Source organism: Gymnodraco acuticeps, unplaced genomic scaffold, assembly GCF_902827175.1.
Source record: "Gymnodraco acuticeps unplaced genomic scaffold, fGymAcu1.1, whole genome shotgun sequence".
In the NCBI taxonomy this organism is placed as follows: domain Eukaryota; kingdom Metazoa; phylum Chordata; class Actinopteri; order Perciformes; family Bathydraconidae; genus Gymnodraco; species Gymnodraco acuticeps.
The window spans coordinates 160953-181047 of record NW_022990743.1 but is presented as its reverse complement, the minus strand read 5'-3'; the positions used below and the strand labels follow the sequence as shown (position 1 = coordinate 181047).

The following is a 20095-nucleotide window of genomic DNA, read 5'->3' as shown; positions in this document are numbered from 1 at the left end:
AGACACAACCTTGAAGAAAACAGAATCATATAAGTACATCAGGTTTCATAGAGCCAAAACATTTCAAGTGCTACTCAACTGGCTTTAGATAAGCCAGTCCTTTATTAGTATAAAAGTGCTTCGTTAGTTGCTTCAGTTGCTTTCCTGTTACGATGCACTTATATCCACTCATTGAATGTTCCATTCTCAAATATCTCTGATATTTCCATATCAATATCACCTGATCTAGGAAATATGGTTTTGTTCTTTATAAGACGAGCTCAGGCTTGGATGTAAGGGGAGAGAAATATTAGAGAGGCTCAAAGTTCCAGTTAGCTTCCAGAAATAAATCAGCAGCGCTTTGTCTTGGCATGGCTTTGTCTAAGTTAAACCAGCATGGTGCCAGTCAGCGTGTTTTCTCCGTCCCCCTTTGTCTTTTTTTCCACCTCAGACTTTGAGGATGGTGATGTGACTGTTGAGCTCAGCTTTGTAGAGTCCAAAGCCCAAGCACACGGACTCAGTGAACGTGGTGGAGAACGTGTGGAGGTGGGTCAGGTGGTTGGATGGTTTCACCTCGGAGAAGGTGATGGTGCCCGCTCCGTAGTCCACGGTGACGGAAACACGGTTGCCGGTCATTTGGTACGTAAGGCGGGTCTTCCTGCGGTTGTGCCAAGCAGCCAACTTCCTGTCGTGCTGCTGCGTCAAACTCCATGACACCTAGACGTTTAACAACCACCTTTTAAATCCAGGAATATGTCCTTTTGGTTCAAACTACAGCTGAAACAATTGATTGTCAAGTACCAACAATGTTTAGGGTTTGATTCAACAGAAAGTCACCTTTAGAATTTAAGATGCATAATTGTGATGATGTGTGTTAATTGTATGATGTGCTGTATGTTGTCTTATGTGCCGGAGCTAAATATACATTTCCATGTTATCCAAATGTAATGCATACTAAAGTAATCTGAATCTGAATCTATTGCTAAAGACTAAAGATCTTTCTCTGTTGTCTGTGAACGTATCTTTATGACTGTTTATCAGGGAACACAAGCAATTTGAATTGTACACTGGGAGATTTCTATTGGAATTTTTGTATTATAAATGATGAATGGACTGCATTTATATAGCGATTTCCACTCTTTGCAACCCAAGTCAAGGATACATTAACACAATGGTTGTGGGGGCTGGGAATGGAAGCACTGACCTACCAAATGGTAGACAACTACCCTACCATCAGCCAGAGCCATTTCTGATCATATTTTATAGACCAAACCTTCAACACTGAAAATATTATGTGACATATATCAAATTTGAATGGCTAAATGCTCTAAATTGAACAAACACCCTTAGCATATGTACCTTATTGTTCCCAAAGGCGTTACCGTCTTTGCCTTTCCGCCGAATACTTCTATAGCTGACGCCAATGTCCCAGAATCCCTCAGCTTCCAGCTCCCAGTAGTGAGTCCCAGAGGCGATGGTCTGGGCGGTGAGGACCTGCGGCCAGTGGTCGAAACGTTCGGGGTGAGCAGGGTGTGGTTGGCGGTTTCGTACCCGCGTCACGGAGCGAAGATCATCAGAGATGCTCAACAGAGGATGGGCTGTGTAAGTGTCCAGAGTCAAACGACTGGTCACTGTATGAGAGAAGAATAACAGACGAAGCAAAGCAAGGAGAGAGTTAGAGGCAGCCGTCATGCTCGGCTACTCTAAAGGCTGTACATTTTTTTTATAAATAAATATGAGGACAAATCTTCAAATCTAGCTCTTGGTAAAAAAGCAATAAAAACAATTTTCCAAAGATATTCAAGAGGCCCTTTTAAACTTTTTGGGGTTTTCCCTTTCCTGTAGTGTCATATAGGTTGTTTAGCTTGAAAATGGTCTGCAAAAGGCTACAATTCCAAGTCCCCTTTCTCTTCCACACATTCCACCCCATCCTGAAACACCTCCATTGGACTCCTTTTTTTACTTCTGTAACTTAATGACATCACTATTGTACACTTGTGCTTCTATCGGCCACAGCTCCAACACATTGTAGGTGATGGTCCACACTACTGCATTTTAAAACCAGCACAGCAATGTCTCTTCCGAAAAAGGACCTGTTAACTTAATATAATCCAGAGAACCTGTTGTAAGAATTTGAATATAGAAACTAGCTTCTTTTTACTGTATCACCGTATTATTTCAGATTTAAATAAATTGGGTATGTCACCCATCTGCACTCACAGAGCTCCCTCTTGAGTTCACTGAGGCAGCGGAGGGTGCCGGTTATGAAATCTCGATACTTGCTCTCTATGTCCTCCAAGATGTGTTTCCTGTCCAGACTGATGGCATCAGGGACATAAACTGGGCTGTCCAGGTCTGCTAGTAACCTAGGATATAAGAGAACAACACATGCTGCAGGAGAGGGACTATCTTGTTGATGAGAAACAAAATATATATATTTTTAAAGATAAAAGGCATGTAGGGTGTAATCGTTACATCTAGTGATTCCAACAGACAAAGACTGCATCAACACAAATGATGACACAGTTTTGTTCTGGACTTACTTTGTGTCGTCCGATTGAAAGGCCTAAGAAAGAGTCAAGGACAGCCGAGAAAAACATGACAGAAAAGAATTCATTTACAAAAGAAATTGCAAACATCCCTTACAGTCCAGCCCAGCAGGATAAGAAAGCAAACAAACAAACAAACAAACAAACAAACAAACAAACAAACAAACAAACAAACAAACACAAAGAGGAAGCTTCACACAAACATATAACTAACCACATCTGTGGGAATGTATATGTGCCATTTTTTCCCAAGATGTACTGTATAAGCTTATGCAACATAAATCATGATGTTTGAACGGCTGTGCTGCATAGCTCAGATTCTTGATAAGCTAAAACTTTTTGATGACAGCATCTTCTGTGTGTTTTTGTCTCTTTTTTTAAAGATGAATTGGCTTTGTGCTAAAACAAATAACAGCTTAAAGGCCCTGAACATCTTTTTGCCTTAATTAGGCAGGACGACTGCCAAAAATCTAGGGGGTGGGGGGGGCGACTTAGGCAAAGTTTTAAACATAGGCTAAAGTCTACCAGGGGCCTCAGCCTTGAAGATAAAATGTCTCCATAACTGTCAAATTTAGAACCATTTTGGTTATTTCTTGTATTAGTTTAGTGCAGTTTTGTCTGTTCTCTTTCCACTGGTTTGGGCCAAATTTAAACATTGTGTCATTAAATAAAGCTGTAATCAGGATTTAGCAACATGTGGAGAGCGGCTGTGGTTCAATCCCCTGAGCCTAATATCTGCGTCTGTATAAATGTGTTTAAATGCTGACATGTGTTGTTGTAAATCCCTTTGAATAGACGCAAAAGCAAGAAAGGCGCTACGCTTCTAAATGCTGTCCATTTACCATTAACACATTTGAAACCAGGCACATTCAGTCAGTTATTCAGCAATGTTAATACCTTATCAAAAGTGACCTCCATTCAGTTTTCACCAGCTGAGTTAAGATATGCTAGGTAAACATATGATACACCAACAAGTTGTGTCTATTTAGACAAAACCATCTCAAACTTAATTACCGTAAATGTGAAAACTTTGGTTACCAAAATCTTGTCCTGTTCCCTACAGATTCTCCATCCTTGAGCATACATGTGTTTTGAAAGATAACAACCAAAGACATGTTTTGAAAGAGCCCTTGAGCCATGCCACTTGCATTGCTAACGGTTAGCTAAAGGACAACTGATTGAGCTTAGTTCAGCACATCAGAAGCTAAATTGTTTTAGGTTTTTCTGCATGACTGACAACACTGTATCATCATTATTCACAGTGGCTACCCTACTTATAATACATCAGAATACATGCATTTGTATGTCAACAGATCAAGTGTGTACATCAGTGAGTCAGTCCTCACCCAGATGAGCAGGAAGGGGTCGGTCTCTGACAGCAGCGAGGCCAAGTAGTACTGGATGCTCAGCGCCTGGCTCATACCGTCTCTCACCTTGGAGCAGTCTTCATGCACTCGCTCTATCACCTGCTGCCTCTCCCTCGTGGTGATCTCCCTCAGAGCGCCCACCAGCTTCGTCACCTGGATCTGCAGGTCTGAGCCCAGCCGCTCCACCTGGGAGATGTCATCCATCAGGGAGTCCTGAAATCAGTCGGGAGAGATTGGCGCAAGATCAGCGATTAAATATAATCAAAAATATCTAATGCATTTGAAAAAATTCCAACTCACAGCCATGACAATACACTCATGCTCCTTGAGGATTCGCTCTCCATCTTTCATCTTCTCCTCTGCTTTGCCTAGCAGGGTTTGGAGAATGACCTGGGGAATCACACATGAGTCAATGCAGGAACTGTGCATTGAAAATGTTTACAAAACAAACACATTTTCTTCCAGCTGACCTTCAGATCCTCTTCCACCTGTCTCAGCGCCTTCACTTTGTGCTGAGCGTGGCTTCCGTCCAGCAGACAGTCTCCACACACGTACTCCCTGTCATCGGCGCAGTAGTATCTCAGTATCTCTTCGTGGGTCTGGCACTTCCGCTGGGAGAGGTTCCCCAGCGGATCCACCAGCAGGTGGGTGCTGAACGCCGGCCTCTCCAGATGGGGTTGGAGGTGTAGGGCACACAGCGACACTTCACACCTCAGGCAGGTCTTGACGGCCAATGGCGGCTTTCCTTCCACCGCTTCCTCTGGAGGGCAGCAGTCACACAGCACCTCCCCGTGCTCCTCCTGACACTGGGGGCAGTTGAAGCGACCTTTGACCTCACCCTGCCCACTCCAGGCCTCGCGGATGCAGGTGGGGCAGAAGCTGTGACCGCAGGGCAGAGGGTGGGATTTGCTGAAGCAGTCTCGGCACACGGAGCAGGTCAGCTCTTCCTCCATGGACGCCATGGTGGGCGGATCACTGTGTATGTGTCACACAAGGCTACTCACTATACAGTTTGTAAGACAGAAACCAGATACACACTGATTTTGATTCCTGTGAGTAATTGTACGTGCTCGGAAAATGTAACCAAGTTGTGGATTTATTCACACAAATTGAAAGACATTATTTACAAATGTACCTGCTGCTGTTATACGTAAGAATGTGAATTATAATGCGCAGTTCTTGTTGAGCTGGTGGGAAGTTTACTCCAACTGTGCACGCTGAACAGTAATCCTGTCTCCTGGGCTTTTGCCTACCGCGCTCTATGAATAGAATACTAAACCACCATTACTGTGAAAATGTTCTGAGGTTGGACAAAAATAACACTACATATCCTAATGGGTTTAAGTGAGCGTTAATGGCGTTTAAAATGTAGACTTGCTGGTTATCACATTAAGGATAAAGGGGTTGCAACAATGAACATGAGTGTTAACTCCACTAAGCACAGTTACAGGGGATCAGGAGATCCTCCTTGAGAGATTGTTGGCCGGATTTACTCTCAGCATGTGCTCGGCTTTTACATCTTTAACTACGAACACACATGTGCTTGTCAGAACTGAATGTGATTTTTTACAAACAAAATGGTGTTTCTTACCTGCTGATGCCCTGGTGTTTGCCGACTGTGGCCATCGGTGAGGGTGAGTGTGGTCAGTGTTGTTGACCGAGGAGGCTAATCCCAAAAGATCCACCCACCCTCGGTGTCTGCTTTAGTGGTTTGCACCGGACTCAGAGAGGTCACATGACCCTGGAGGTGGCCAAGGGAAAATTATTAGGTAACTTTGAAGTTAACTTTACATCATCTTTTGGAACTGAAACAGTGACTACTTAACACGTCATATGACACTGTGAGTGGAAAAAACATCTCCCTGTCTGTTATATCAGCAACCTCTCTGATAATAAAGTGTGACTTTTAATTTGTCTTTATATTCAGTGTGCAATATCAACCTTAAAGGGACTCTATTATGCTCATTTTCAGCTTCATATTTGTATTTTGTGCCTCTGTGACATGTTTTTATGCTTTAATATTCAAATAACTTTTAGCCTTTGCAGACCATTTACATTTATATTCCATACACATCTGTATTTCTTTCTTAATAGGTAACGTGCATAGCCACTTTAACAAAAATTCTCCCACTTCCACCGATCCTGTTGATCAGAAAAATACTGATAATTATATATCACTGTCAATGGCTTAAACTTCACTTTTTTGCCATCAGTTGAGTCAGTGTTTCTCAAAGTGGGGGGCGTGACAGGGGGAGCCAGAGACCAGGAGGAAAAAATGTTATGACAAACAAAATAAAAGACGTCGGCATGACCGGCGGAAGTAACACTTAGAAACCTTAGAAACCTTAGAAACCTATGAGCGCGCTGTAGGACACAGGTGTGTAATGTACATTTTGAGGATGGAAGGTCAATAGGCGGCGTCAGGGGGGCACTAAGGGGTGCTGCAGGTCCCCCTAGGATAGCCATAGCACCCCCTAAGCACCCCCAAGAAATGTATGTATTTTTTATTTGTATGTGTGAAATTCATAATTTGAAAAATGTATGATTCGAAAATAATATGCTACAGTACAGTACAAGTACGTCTGGTCTCTGTGTTTCATTCAAGCTCGGCTCTGAGATAGAGAGAGAGTGCACCGATACCGGCCGGAGATTGTTGTTGTTAGCATCTGGTGCTAGCTAGCTACGCTAACGGATAGAAGGAGCTTTTTCAACAACAAGGTGGACGGAGAACTCTCGCCTGTCAGACTGAGAGGCTCAGATAACTCTCTCAGTGTTTAGATTACCCACAGCACCCCCAAAAGAAAATCTCTGGCGCCGCCACTGAGCCTGCAACCCCGTTTTGAAGAAATGTGCAGTGCAAAACAGGCTCATTGCAGATAATGCTGTGATAAGACACACTTTTTTGCCAAATATCAGCATTTTCTTTCTTTTCATTTTTTTGCACAGATTGCAAAGTGGCAAAGTATTATAACTTATTGTTCTGGCAAAGGGATTGCACAATTGTATTTATTTTTTTGAGCACACAGACTTATGGAGCATTGTTTTATTATCACTGTTCTAGCAAAGTGATTTTTTTTATTTTTTTGAAAGGAATGCTCACGTTCATATTGATATATTTTAATAAATGTTAACTTGGCCCATTACGTGACTATTTGTGTTGGGGGAGCTCGACTTTATTTTTTTCTCCAAAGGGGGGCCTGACAGAAAATGTTTGAGAACAATGAGTTAAGTTAACCATGACTGCACCTGCACACACAAGAACACTAGTTTAACCTCCCTGAATATGTAACTGTATTTACATGACCAAGTCATTCAACTTTTAATATTAAAATAAACTTGTTTCCCATACATGATGAGGCCAGTATGTTTCCCGTAGCCAAAACAACTGATCCCTAAAGCATAAATGATCAAAGGTAGCAAGCAACAAGGAAGCTTAGAGCATTCTCTGCATGTATAGAGAGAGATGGAACAAAATAATAAATTGCGCATGTTTCCTTTGCACTTACACACAGGTGATTAAGCACCCAATTAGTTAGAAATGAAGCTTTGAAATGTAGCCAAAACCCAGGTGGGATTGTCATTAAATTGTGTACACAAATTCATGTTCCCCACAGGATGTACTGTTACAACTTTGGTGATGATCTGAAATAAGGGTAACTATGTCTGTCATTTAAATATGAAGCAGACACTTTACCTTAGTTTAGCATAAAGATCAAATCAGGGAGAAACAGCAAGCTTGGTTCAAAATTCACCGTGCTAGAATAAATCCTGCATAAGTCTACTGGTAAAACCGATACAATAAGTATGTAACATATTAGTGAGTTTTAAAGGTGCTGGTAGACCTTGTTTAATATATGACACTCTGCTTCTGTCTTTCTATGTCCGGTATGATCAGTATCTAAGCCGATGTTAGCTTTCAGATATAGCTGTGTTACTGACATTACTGGGTCAGTTTACTGACTTTGCTGACTCTTCTCTACACAAGCAACGAAAAGCATCTGGTGTAACATATTGCCTTAATGTACTGAGCTTTATTTGTGTGTACATGGTTACAATATGTGTTGGTGTCTATACTGTATGTGTGTGAATCCATAACTACTGGGGCAAAAATAAGTTGCATGCACCCTTTGGTGCTTTCATGTTCCAAAAAAGCACAGCAAACATGCCCTCTTGATTCCCCCTTTGGTAGATAAAACCTTATAACATGCCCTTTACTCTTCTAGAAGAACACTTTATGTTTGAAGTGTGTGAATCATCTGTTTCTCATAGCACATGCTTAACTGCTTGAATATCTGAATTACTTCACAAACCAGAGATGCCCATTTTTAAACCAGGGCCTATTTCACAAAGTAGGAAAAATAAGTAAAGTGGAAAACTCAAACCATTCAGATCATAGCACATTTAAATATGAGCAACTCAAGTTTATTGTAAAACATGTTGTCTTTGAGAGACACCTAGTGGCTTTACTGATGTAAGACCACAGCAAGGTAGTTAAGGCAACACGTTGTATTGTAAATATAATAGTAATCAAAATAAATGTGCTATTCTATTTTAAATGTCATCATCAGGGAGGTTGTTAGGTATAATGATTATCCTAAGATTATGGTTTGTATTGCATTTAATGAGATGTAACCGTCTGAAGCACTAGTGTGTTTTACCTGATCCTGACAGAAGTCTTAGATACTTTGTTCCTTATGTAAGACTATATTACATTACATTACATTGCATTTAGCTGACGCTTTTATCCAAAGCGACTTACAATAAGTACATTCGACCAGGAAGACACAACCTTGAAGAAAACAGAATCATATAAGTACATCAGGTTTCATAGAGCCAAACATTTCAAGTGCTACTCAACTGGCTTTAGATAAGCCAGTCCTTTATTAGTATAAAAGTGCTTATATATTGTCATGCAAGCGGAAAGACTCAAATATAATGTTTGCATCTTGATTCGTCAGAGATTACATGTGTCAAGGTCATTCTTGAGGCCATGCATAGATGATTTATCAAGCTAAACTCAACCCCAAGGTCAAATGTATTTGAATGAAGTAAATCAGCCCTGCACAGTCAGTCCCACTCCATCCTAATCCAATCTAATCCAATCTCAGAACAAGTCAGACTACATTTTAAATCTACACTAAATCTAAAACAATCTTGCTGATCCAGAAAGACTTAACAAACCGACATATCTATAGCCACATAGAATGCTACGGCTAGGACTATTAAACAACATCCAGACTTATTATTGGCTTTAATAAAACCTATATATTTCCAGTGGACAGGTATTGTCTCCAAATGACTTTGGCTGTAACAAAGTATGCTTTCAAAGTTCTAAAACAGCTCACTAAAGACTGTACTGAGAACTCAATGTAAATATGGGGATAAGACCTGTAGTGCCAAGAATCCAACATTTAAAAACTCACTGAGACGAAATGTGATTTTTTTATTAAAATATGAAAAATATGAAATATGATTTGTTATGATAACCTGGGGGGGCGGGGGTACAATCATGCACACCTGTACCAATCTCCCAGTCAGCCTGATTGAGCCCAGCTGTGTGGCCTGTGCGACATGCACACTGAGAGCCAATGTGGAGGTAACCGTGGTCACTGTTTCCCAGAGGACCGTCTGGCGGCGAGGGCCATTAATTATAAGAGACAGGCAGACAGACAGCTATACTGCTAAGCAGACAGACAGACAGTACCGCAGAGAGCGTAGACAGGCCTGACAGCAGCAGGCCCCGACAAATACAAAGAAAAGAGGAAGAGCAGCACGCACGGCCAACAAAATAATCCTCCCCGTGCAGCGAGTAGCCCGCAGCACCGCCCCTGCTTCTCCTCCCGACACAGGACTATCAGTAAATACATTCAGGCATAATAACCCTTTGTTAAAAGAGAAAGAAACGCGATTTGCGACGGAGATAAATAATTGAAAAAAAATGCGGCTGTCCGACTGCGCATCCCTGAGTGTGAATAGGGAATTGCTGCGCCAGTGTCCCGGCTGAGAGACGAGAGCCGATCTTACCCAACCTAAGCTCCTGAGCTTTTCCCCCCGTGTCATTACACAATATCGCTGCCAAAAATCATCGTTTCAAACATGGTAAGTTGTTTTTGTGTTATATTTAAAGCGGTTGTGTCGGCGACGAGCGGCCTGTGGGGGAAATGCACATCCGGGACTGTATTTTTTCGAGAAGTCATAATATTTTATGAATCATAACTTGTTATGATGTGGGAGCGCGCCTGGCGTGCAACAGGTCGCCGTACAGTAGCGGGGACGCGCATCTCTCCACCGTATTTTGCGCTTGTTCCAAACATTGGTGTAAAAAACACGTCCGACCGTCGTAATGGCAAGATGGCACGAAAAATACGAATGCGTTGTTGGCACAATAGAGTTCTGGTTTAAAAAAAGCAACGATATTCTGTCTTTTGACTGTTTCATAACAACTATTGGAGTTCTCACTTCTTTCTCTTTGACACATTAGTATCGATTACACAATGACGAGCATGTTTATAGGTTTATAGGTTAATTATTTTCGTTTTAATCATTTTATACTGCACGGAAATCACTGCTCGATTTACATAGAAAAAGTGTCCATATGCCCACTACTGATTAAAACACAATTCCGGAGGTCAAATTGATCATATTACAAATAAATCGCTTTTACAGTAAACTGTCCAACAATGGAACTTGAAGACCTTTTCAAAAAAGAATAATTTTTGACACATTATTAGTCGATTGGACTGTAATCGGCTGAGGACCTATAACATTTAGACTATATGTCAAACCTTGGATGCATTTTATTATTCTGCCCAAGTCTAGAGAGACAGGGGAGAGGTTGGGGTGGGGGGTGTTGGTGTTGGTGGGGGGGTGGTGTCACAGGGCCCGGGTGAAAAATGATTTTCCTCCTCACTCTGTGCCTGTGTCTTTCTTTCACTACCTCTCTCCACGTGGTAAGCGGTCGGGATGAGGGTGAAAAGGGAGCATTGTGCCTCCAGTCAGTGGCCTTATGTGTTGGAGAGGCTCTAAGAGGGTGATGTTCACTCAGCTGTGCTCCCTCTACGCCATTGTTGCAAATTCCACCTCATTTCAGCCACTCTGTTTACTGAGCTCACACAGTAGCCTGTTCTAGAGGCGACCGGAGCACAGACACCTCACATATCACACAGCCTGAATAGACTAGGATATGGGCATGTGAGGCCTCTGACTTAATACATTTGGTGTAATGTAACAAAAAGTAAAACGCAGAATTATTTTAACCAAGCTGTCTTAATCCTAACCTTTTCCTTCTGTTACACACTGGTAAACACACACTGTGTCATCCAGATGTTAGAGGATCATATCAATAATCAGAAGCGCAGGAAAGGGCCTTTATGTGACGAACTTGAGCGTCAATGTGTGAGGGTTTACTAAAGCAAGGCAGTGGACTCTTGGCTTCTCAAAAGAAGGGGTGTTCACTCGCCATTTGAATGCAAAGTAGTGGATGAACAAGTGGGCTGTGTGAGTGCGTGTGTGTGTGTAGGGGGGCCAACGGTGAGTTTTGAGAAAAGGAAGACTTGTTGAGAGAAACTGTCACACATGCGTCTTTGGCACTTTAGTTCTGTTTTTCTTTCTCTGCACCACAATGCCATCAACGTGGACAAGCTTTATTGAGACTAATCAATCCGGAGGGTCCATTGTCAAATTTTTTGAGATGATACTTTAGGTTTTCTTCTATTTTTTCCCTCTAAGTAATTTAGATGCCTACTTTTTTCAGTGCACAGGGAGAAAGAATAAAAGTTGTGTGTTGGCCAATGCGCCCCTGCGTCGGTCCCATCCTGCAGAAGCATGTCCCGTCGGAAACAGAAACGACCTCAGCAGCTTATGAACCAGACCCTCGGTGCCTGTCGGATACTTGAGCATGGTGAGAATTAGACTATATATCAATAGATTACTCATTATTCAGTGGGATTGGTTTCACCTCAAATAATTAACTTTACCTCAACATGCAGAGATTGTTCCAGTTGATTTGTCATTGGAATAGTGGATCTAATGTAATGCATACATTAAACTAACAAATTAACTTTTTGTAAAACGTGTTACCTATAGGATGTCTTGCCTAACCTCTTATAGGAAATACCGGTTTTAGAATTGAAATGTAATCGGTCAAAAGAATATTGTTGATTAGGAGGTAGTTATTTTATCTCCATTTCTAAATGTTTGTTACCAGAAATATTAAACATTTACATCCATTCAATTTACATTTTGTCATACATGAACGCTAAGAAGAAAGAGAAACCTTGTTTGAAGAATTGGCCTACAGACAGTCTTTAATTAATTCTCTGGTTGCTGCCATTAGCTGCTTTCTTTTCCCTACTAAATACAAATGTCTTCACTCCTCATGACTGCCACTGGTTCAAAGACGCAGACCAACCAGAATAGGGGGATATACAGTAAATCCCCAGAGAAACACTTATTTAAAAACAATGTATAGTGAATTTGAAAATGTGTTTACGAGAAGCAAGATACTGTGGTTGAAGCAAAAAGATGAGAAGGTCAAGTAAAAGGAAACTTTGTGAGGCACTATAAGGTGCTCGAACTGCAATAGCATTAGACCCTATTGTCCCCTTTCAGCTTTGTTGCTGGGCACTGAAGCATGAACATACCCATGAAGGAGTTTGTGTGTATGCAAGTGTGTGTATTTGTGTCTGTTAACTCCAGTTACAGGAGGAGGGCTCACAGTGTCATAAAATTGTAGCTTCAAGCAAACAGCAGTATGTCTGTGTGTGTTAGCGTGTGCATGGGCAACCCTCTGCATACAAAGTGTTGATTCTATTGTGTCTGTTGTGCATTGGCAGGTATTTTGTGTGTATGTGCTTTAACATTAGTCTCTTGTGCTTTTTTCTGGCTAAGTTAGCTTGTTCATGGTCTGTGAGTCGTCATGTCTGTTTTTGGGGCTGTTTGTTTTCTTTTGAGCCACCTCTCTTCCTCTGCCTGGCCCTAAACCGAATCAGGAATGCGACCTCAGTGTTAAAGGTCAAGTCTGCCAGCCAATCAGGCTACCAGTACAGTGTCCAGTACCTACGCAGGACCTAACCCTTAGCACTACTCTGGACTACTGGGGGCAGGGCTCTTAAGGAGATGAGAGAAAGACAGCTTGAATGGAGGAGGGAAGAAAGGGAGAGGGGCAGGGATGGGAGAGTGTATGGATGTGGCTTCTTTTTATTTGGGAGGGGGTTAGGTAAAGTCCATTGTCTTGTGTTGCCCTGGAAACAAGGTAGGCTCCTCTAGTGTGTGTGTGTGTGTGTGTGTGTGTGTGTGTGTGTGTGTGTGTGTGTGTGTGTGTGTGTGTGTGTGTGTGTGTGTGTGTGTGTGTGTGTGTGTGTGTGTGTGTGTGTGTGTGTGTGTGTGTGTGTGTGTGTGTGTGTGTGTGTGTGTGTGTGTGTGTGTGTGTGTGTGTGTGTGTGTGTGTGTGTGTGTGTGTGTGTGTGTGTGTGTGTGTGTGTGTGTGTGTGTGTGTGTGTGTGTGTGTGTGTGTGTGTGTCGTGTGTGTGTGTGTGTGTGTGTGTGTGTGTGTGGTGTGTGTGTGATGTGTGTGTGTGTGTGTGTGTGTGTGTGTGTGTGTGTGTGTGTGTGTGTGTGTGTGTGTGTGTGTGTGTGTGTGTGTGTGTGTGTGTGGTGTGTGTGTGTGTGTGTGTGTGTGTGTGTGTGTGTTGTGTGTGTGTGTGTGTGTGTGTGTGTGTGTGTGTGTGTGTGTGTGTGTGTGTGTGTGTGTGTGGTCAGTCAGGTGATGAGGAGGATAGACAAAGAGGAAAAGAAAACAGTAGTGGATCATAAACTAGTGTAAATTAATCCCAAAGGTTAAAAAGCCAATACATCCATTTCCAACACATTAGTCACCTAATAAGATAATGTACTTTTCACTGCTGGTATTTTATGTTGTGTCCTATATCATGGAGAAGATTGTAGACTATAATGTAAACTTTTGTTTTCATTGACGGTGGTATGATTACATTTAGTGTTTCTTCTTTCAATTTTCTTAGATGACAACTTGGCAATGAAGTCAAACTCCTTTCCATTTATCCTGGATTCTCCCTTGTGCTCTCCATCGACCTCTCTTCAAAGTTCCCAGCTGCCCCTCGCTGTCCGTTCATTTTTCAAGGGCTCTCAGACCCCCTCTTTACCTACTGAGGGTCCACTGATATCCTGCTCACCCAGCCAGCCCTCCCACCAGCCCCTCAAAGACCCAGGACCCCCCCTCTCTCCTGACTTCCCGTTCTCCTCTCTCTCTTCCCAAACTCAATATCCACCCTTTCAACAGCCTGGTTGCAACCCTACGTCTTCTGCAAGTGCCCTCAGCCCCCCCTCCCGAAGCGCACACATGGCCTCTCCCAAGTTGGGGCTGTCAGCCACCACCACTACTTCTTCTTCCTCCTCATCATCCTCTGCCTCCCTATGTCCACCACCACACCCTGGTAGCCCTAGCCGTGTGCCTGAGGGACCCCCAAGTCCTGTTACTCCAATACCCAGCCCAGGAGTGACATCAGCCTCAGCTGCACCCTCTAGGGCCCAACTGAGCATCGCCCTGATACTGGAGGAGCTCCGGGTCCTTCAGCAAAGGCAGATCCATCAAATGCAGATAACAGAGGAGATCTGTAGACAGGTGCTACGCCTCGGTGGAGCCTCCTATACCATAGACACACCCTCCCAGCAACTCCTCCCCCCCCTGCCTCAGCTCTGCCTGGAAGGCGGCAAAAGGGCAGCCAGCCCAAATACCCAGCCAACCACACCTCAGCCGTCCGCCTCTGTCGCTCCTCTCCTGGCATGTTTCTCCTCCCTGCTCCCTTCTCAGGCAGCCAACAAACCCACAAAGCCAAGCAGTTCCCTGTCTCAAATCCTGCAGCCCCACAAATCCCAGATGGAAGGGATGGGAGGGACTGGAGGGGCTCATGGTTATCTGAGGGGGATTTCCAGATCCTCAGCACCCCCCACCTCTTCCTCTTCCGCCATGTCCATGGTTTCTTCCAGCTATCCGTTAGCCTTGTCATTAGCTCTCCCCACCCGCTATCTTCATGAGAAATCTCCAAATACCACTTCAGTGACTGGGCACAGTGGGCTGTCCTTCCTAAACTCATCCCTCCCCACATCAGTATCTATGGTCCAAAACTCCCAAAATGCCCTGCAATCTTTCTCTGCAGGGGTAGAACCTTCCTCTTCAGGCTCCGCCTCCACAGGCCGACTGCAACATGCCTGCCGCTTTTGTGGAAAAGCATTCAGTAGTGACTCTTCCCTACAGATACATCTGCGCTCGCACACAGGGGAACGACCCTACCAGTGCCCAGTGTGCCTCAGCCGCTTCACCACAAGGGGCAATCTCAAGGTGCACTTCCTACGCCATCGTGAGCAAAACCCAGAGCTCTCACTTTCACTCCTGCCACCATCCTTGTTTGGAGTAGCATTAGGACCCACTGGGGGGGCAGAAATGGGACAGACCATGAGCAGTAGTAGCAGTACTAGTGGCATGAATATGATGCAGATGAGGCCAAAAGGCTGGCCTGAGGATGAAACATGTGGAGATAATGTGGAGGGCAGTGGTACCAGCACAGGCTTTTCTCTGGGAGCCTCTGGAGGATCTACTTCTTCTTCCCTGCCCTTGCCCCCTAGTGTAGACCTGGCTTTGATTTCCCACTCTCTTCTGCAGCTTAATAGGGCTGCGGCTGTAGCAGCTGCAGCTTCTATCGCCTCTGGCTCATCCCACTCCTCTTCTTCAACTTCCTCCTCTTCTCTGGTTACCTCACTCCTCTCCAACCCTTCCATGTCATCGTCTTCCAGCCTCACAGGCTTATTCAAGGGTGCCAAGCAGCAGCACTTTGATGAAAACACTCCCCCTCATGCCCCAATGCTTACTCCTGCTGCATACTCCCAGCTAGCCCACCTGCCTAAGCTCCTTTTCCCATCTGTCTCCACGTCTTCCTCTACCCCTACTGCACACTCATCCCTCTACAACCATGCAGCCTTGGGCCTGATGCGCAACCAACTCCCCTCTGCCCCAGGCTCCCACCAACTTGCTTCATCTAGCCATTCTCAGCTTTCTTTTCCTTTCTCTTCATTTCCTAAAGTCCAAGGTCAAACCACCAACACTCAATCCTCCCTGCCATCAGCCACTCCTACATCTGAAACTTCAAAGCTGCAGAGGCTGGTGGAAAAGCTAGAGAAGGCCCCCCATTCCTCATCTGAATGGCTGTCTTCCTCTACTTCCTCCTCCATTCTTGAGATGTTATCTGGAAGTGCCACTACCTCTTCAAGTTCAGCCAACAGTCGTTTCAAAAATGCAAACACTTCGACCACATACGTCATGGCGTCCCCACCATCTTCGACTCGTGCTTCCACTTCTGTTGCAAACTTCACCCATGAGATGGTTGCTGCCCTAGGCATGAGTGCCAATGGAGCGAGTGCCATGGCAGGGGGCTTGCTACCATCACTAAGCATCACAGGTCCAGCTGGTAACCTGACAAACAATCAGTGCGGGGTGTGTCTACGGGTCCTGAGCTGTCCAAGAGCACTGCGTCTGCACCAGGCTACACACCTCGGAGAACGCCCTTTTCCATGTAAGATATGTGGCAGATCCTTCTCTACCAAAGGCAGCCTGCGGTCACATCTAGCCACTCATCATGCCCGACCTCCAAATGCACGTGTCCAGAACTCTTGCCCACTGTGCCAGCGTAAGTTTACTAACGCTCTAGTGCTCCAGCACCACATCCGTATGCACCTTGGTGGACAGTTGCCAACAGATGGCACAGAGGATCCTGCACATGAGATGCCAACTGAATCTATGGCAAAACCTGAGTCTCAATCCCAATCGACTGACCCAAATACTGTATCTACTAAAACACCTCCTTTAGCAGGCCACTCTAGGAGCCCAGCCCCAAGCTCACTATTTCAATCTCCAGCAGTTGGCTCGGTTCCTGTGTCCGGCAGTACGAAATCAGTTGAGTTTGGGAAGTCTGGGACCTCCAGTCCTGACCTTATTCCCCCCTCTGACCTTAGCCCTGACCCCTTCATGAATCCCACCACACAAACTCCATCCCCAGGCAGTGTGGAACCCCCTGTCCTTTGTGTCAGTGCCCCCTTGCCAGTCTCTCAACAGACAGAACAAGCTTCCCAAGTTAGCAAAGATAACCAGGTTGAGCAAGCTACTAACGATGTCCAACATCCTAAATCCAGCCCCTCACCAATTTCCTTCACTGTTACCAAAACACCAGTTTCATCGAACGCTATGGAAGTAGACTGTGGAGAAGATGAAGCAGTCACCTCCTTCGAAGCCCTTTGTGGCTCCAGATCAAATCTGGAAGACTTTAAAAGCACACCTGCCCTTGCTGACCCCTCTGCTTACACCTGTCCCAGTACCTCCTCTGACCCCAACCTGAGTCAAGATATAACGAATGTTATCGCAACACCAACCTTAGTATCAGAGTCTGTCTCCCCAAGGCCCCAATCACCAGAACCCATGGAAGAAGACAATGATGAGTCTTCTCCACCAGCATCACCAAAGCAAGACAAAGCAACTGTGCCTGACGAGAACCTCAACATGACGTCCACTGTGGAGACTGCTGACACTATTGGTGCTGATGGAAAAGGTGCATCTCAGAGAGATGGCACGTTTGTGAGGGAAACACGTCAGAGCTTTCATTTTGGTTCATACGGGAGGGAAGAGCAGACAGAAGATGTTAAGATTAGTGGATTGGCTCCAATTGAAGCAATGGATGGTTCTGTCCCCATTAACCTTGCCCCAACCCTCCCATCCCCGATGTCTCGTCCTGAAAAGAAGACGTATAGCTGTGCTGAGTGTGGAAAAGAGTATGCCAGTCGCAGTGGACTAAAGGTGAAATACCAAAATGTTGATATTAAAACGACATGTTGGCAGAGATGTTTTAGTACAGTGCTTTTTCAAGAGATTGACACAATATTTGACAGATTAATTACAGAACTTAAGTACTAAACTACTTTGTTTAAATAATGACTTTATGTTCGCAGGGGCACATGAAGCATCATGGTGTAGCATCCAAAACAACACGTCCACCAGTCCGGAGTAGTCGTTCTTCAGCTGACCAACTTTCTTCTTCTACATCGATGAATTCCTTGAACATTCCAGCCACCAGGAGCTCAGCGGGCTTCTGGAACCAGTACCAAGCTTTCCTCAACACCAGTAATGAGCCAACTGATGATCCAACAGCTGGCAGCCAAGGAGAAAATCAGTCGGGTCGGTCTTCAAAATCACCCATTCATTCTCAGATGGATTTGAAATCCAATGAGGAAGCTGAGGAAGAGTCTAGTGAAGAGCCATAACTCAGCGTGATGGCTGAATAACGTTTGGCTGTTTCCAAACAATGGTTACCTTTTTGGTGAAACTGTATGAACATTTGCATAGTAATGCTTCCATAACACATTTCAAGTACCTGTCAGGTTCATAGTCAGAGTAATATGTTTGTATGTGAAAGTTGTGATTTGACCAGCTTGGTCTTGTGTGAAAAAAAAGAAAAGAAGACAGCTTATGTATAAATAAAGATAAAAATATTAAGTAGTAACAAAGTTCAGATTTTGCTGGATTTGATAAAAAGTGACACTTTCATTTTCCGGTTGAAGTTGATAATAGTGTGTTGCACATTCTAACGTAAAAAAAGAAGAAAAAAAGAGCATCACTGTTGTATCAATGTTTAATATCAGACCTGGGTCAAAAAATATTAGGGTGCTCTTTGTTTTAACTTCCCAGGCACTTATAGATAGGGTTACACAAATAGCCTACACTAAAATAATAGTTTCAAAATAATTTTGGGTCAGTGTGTAAACATTTCGGTACTTGTCTTATTGTGCCATGTACCAAATCGGATCCAACTGGCACCAAAGGAGGCTCAAGCTAACCAAAATGTGATTTCTTGCAAGTGCTTATCGACCTAGGTCTGTTTTATATTACGCATTATCATAGCATTCTTTCCCTCAAGCACAGAAGGAACTCATATAAATGAGGAAATTAAGAAAGCAACATTTTTTGCAAGAGCACAAAAGGCCAACACACTGAATGTGTTTCTGTGGCTAATATTACGTCTTTTGTCCCCCATCTTGTGGTTCGGATATGCTCCTCACTCATGTCATTGTGATTTACAAGAAGCACAGCAGCAGTGTTTGTGAACCCAGTATGGACATGGTCTTGTGTTTGATCTTTGACCTTTAGTTTGTGAATATTTTGATTGTTGTTTGGTCCGAAAAGTGATATCTGTAACACTTTTTCAGCTACTAAAACTTTAAGTTACTATATATCAAAAGGCTATGTCTGTTTGTTGTAAGCTGTTTCAGTATCTCCATATTAAAAAATATTTGGAAAAAAATATCCTGCTGTAATTGATGTACTGACTTAATTTCCACGTAATTATGCTTGCCTTGGGTGTCTACTCATGACGGCCATCATCCCTCAGTCACACGTTACTGATCTGTTTTCTCTGCCAAGACAATCAAAGCTCCTTCTCTTGTATCACATCAACCAAAGGGAGAGCAGGAGGCCAGCTGTCTTTCCTTAGCTGTGGCCAACACAGCAGCTGAGCTACAGTATGTGCGCACATAAGGTGGGTAAAAGGACGCTTGTATCTAATGTCTTCAACATTTTAATCCAAAATGTGTCTTTGAATGCACGTGCACACACATAGGCAACATGCCCACATCAGCCTATGCCATGTCCAACCCTTAGCTGCCATTAAAACGAACAAATGAGTGCTACCACATGCATGCCAATTAACGCCGCCTGGATCTGTTATCTGGTACCAAACCAACATGTCTTTACAAAGATAAATGTCTAGTATTTGTTTTCCTCTTAAATAAAGCAGAAATTATCATGAGGTCATTGTCATTCATAGATATATATATATATCTCTATATATATATATATATATATATATATAATAAGAGGATACATTATATGTCATGTAAGTAGTTAAATGTATGTGCAATGTGTGCATTAGAGGGCGCAATTCCCCTTTCAAAACACAATTGGTTACTGTTTGGGCCTTTTTCAGGAGAACTCATTAGAATCAGTGAGAGAAAGCATTAATCTGTCAAGTATAAAATACATTCCGATAAAAGCAGCTTTTAATAAACTAAATGTACATTTCCCAAGCTTAAAACCTGAACAGTTTAAGACAATAAAGACAACATCTTAATAATATGGCTGTAAAG

The 20095-nt window shown here is 43.5% G+C and overlaps 2 protein-coding genes across 3 annotated transcripts; one reads left to right on the top strand and one right to left on the bottom strand.

Moving 5' to 3' along the window:
• Nucleotides 1-3: 3 nt before the first annotated feature.
• trim110 (tripartite motif containing 110) lies at nucleotides 4-5586 on the bottom strand. The gene is made up of 8 exons (XM_034232100.1): nucleotides 5487-5586; nucleotides 4366-4870; nucleotides 4196-4285; nucleotides 3875-4108; nucleotides 2523-2545; nucleotides 2200-2345; nucleotides 1339-1610; nucleotides 4-696 (listed from the first exon to the last, which is right to left on the bottom strand). Exons 1-8 carry the CDS (start codon nucleotides 5519-5521, stop codon nucleotides 427-429), a joined length of 1575 nt encoding a protein of 524 aa, XP_034087991.1. The 5' UTR covers nucleotides 5522-5586; the 3' UTR covers nucleotides 4-426.
• Nucleotides 5587-9595: 4009 nt separating this feature from the next.
• On the top strand, nucleotides 9596-19267 carry sall2 (spalt-like transcription factor 2). 2 transcript variants are annotated; one of them, XM_034232128.1, is made up of 4 exons: nucleotides 9596-9994; nucleotides 11649-11795; nucleotides 13915-17753; nucleotides 17906-19267. In XM_034232128.1, exons 2-4 carry the CDS (start codon nucleotides 11720-11722, stop codon nucleotides 18215-18217), a joined length of 4227 nt encoding a protein of 1408 aa, XP_034088019.1. In that variant the 5' UTR covers nucleotides 9596-9994; nucleotides 11649-11719; the 3' UTR covers nucleotides 18218-19267. The 2 variants fall into 2 exon arrangements, with proteins under 2 accessions (XP_034088019.1, XP_034088020.1); XM_034232129.1 differs by lacking the exon at nucleotides 11649-11795.
• The last annotated feature ends 828 nt before the right edge of the window (nucleotides 19268-20095 follow it).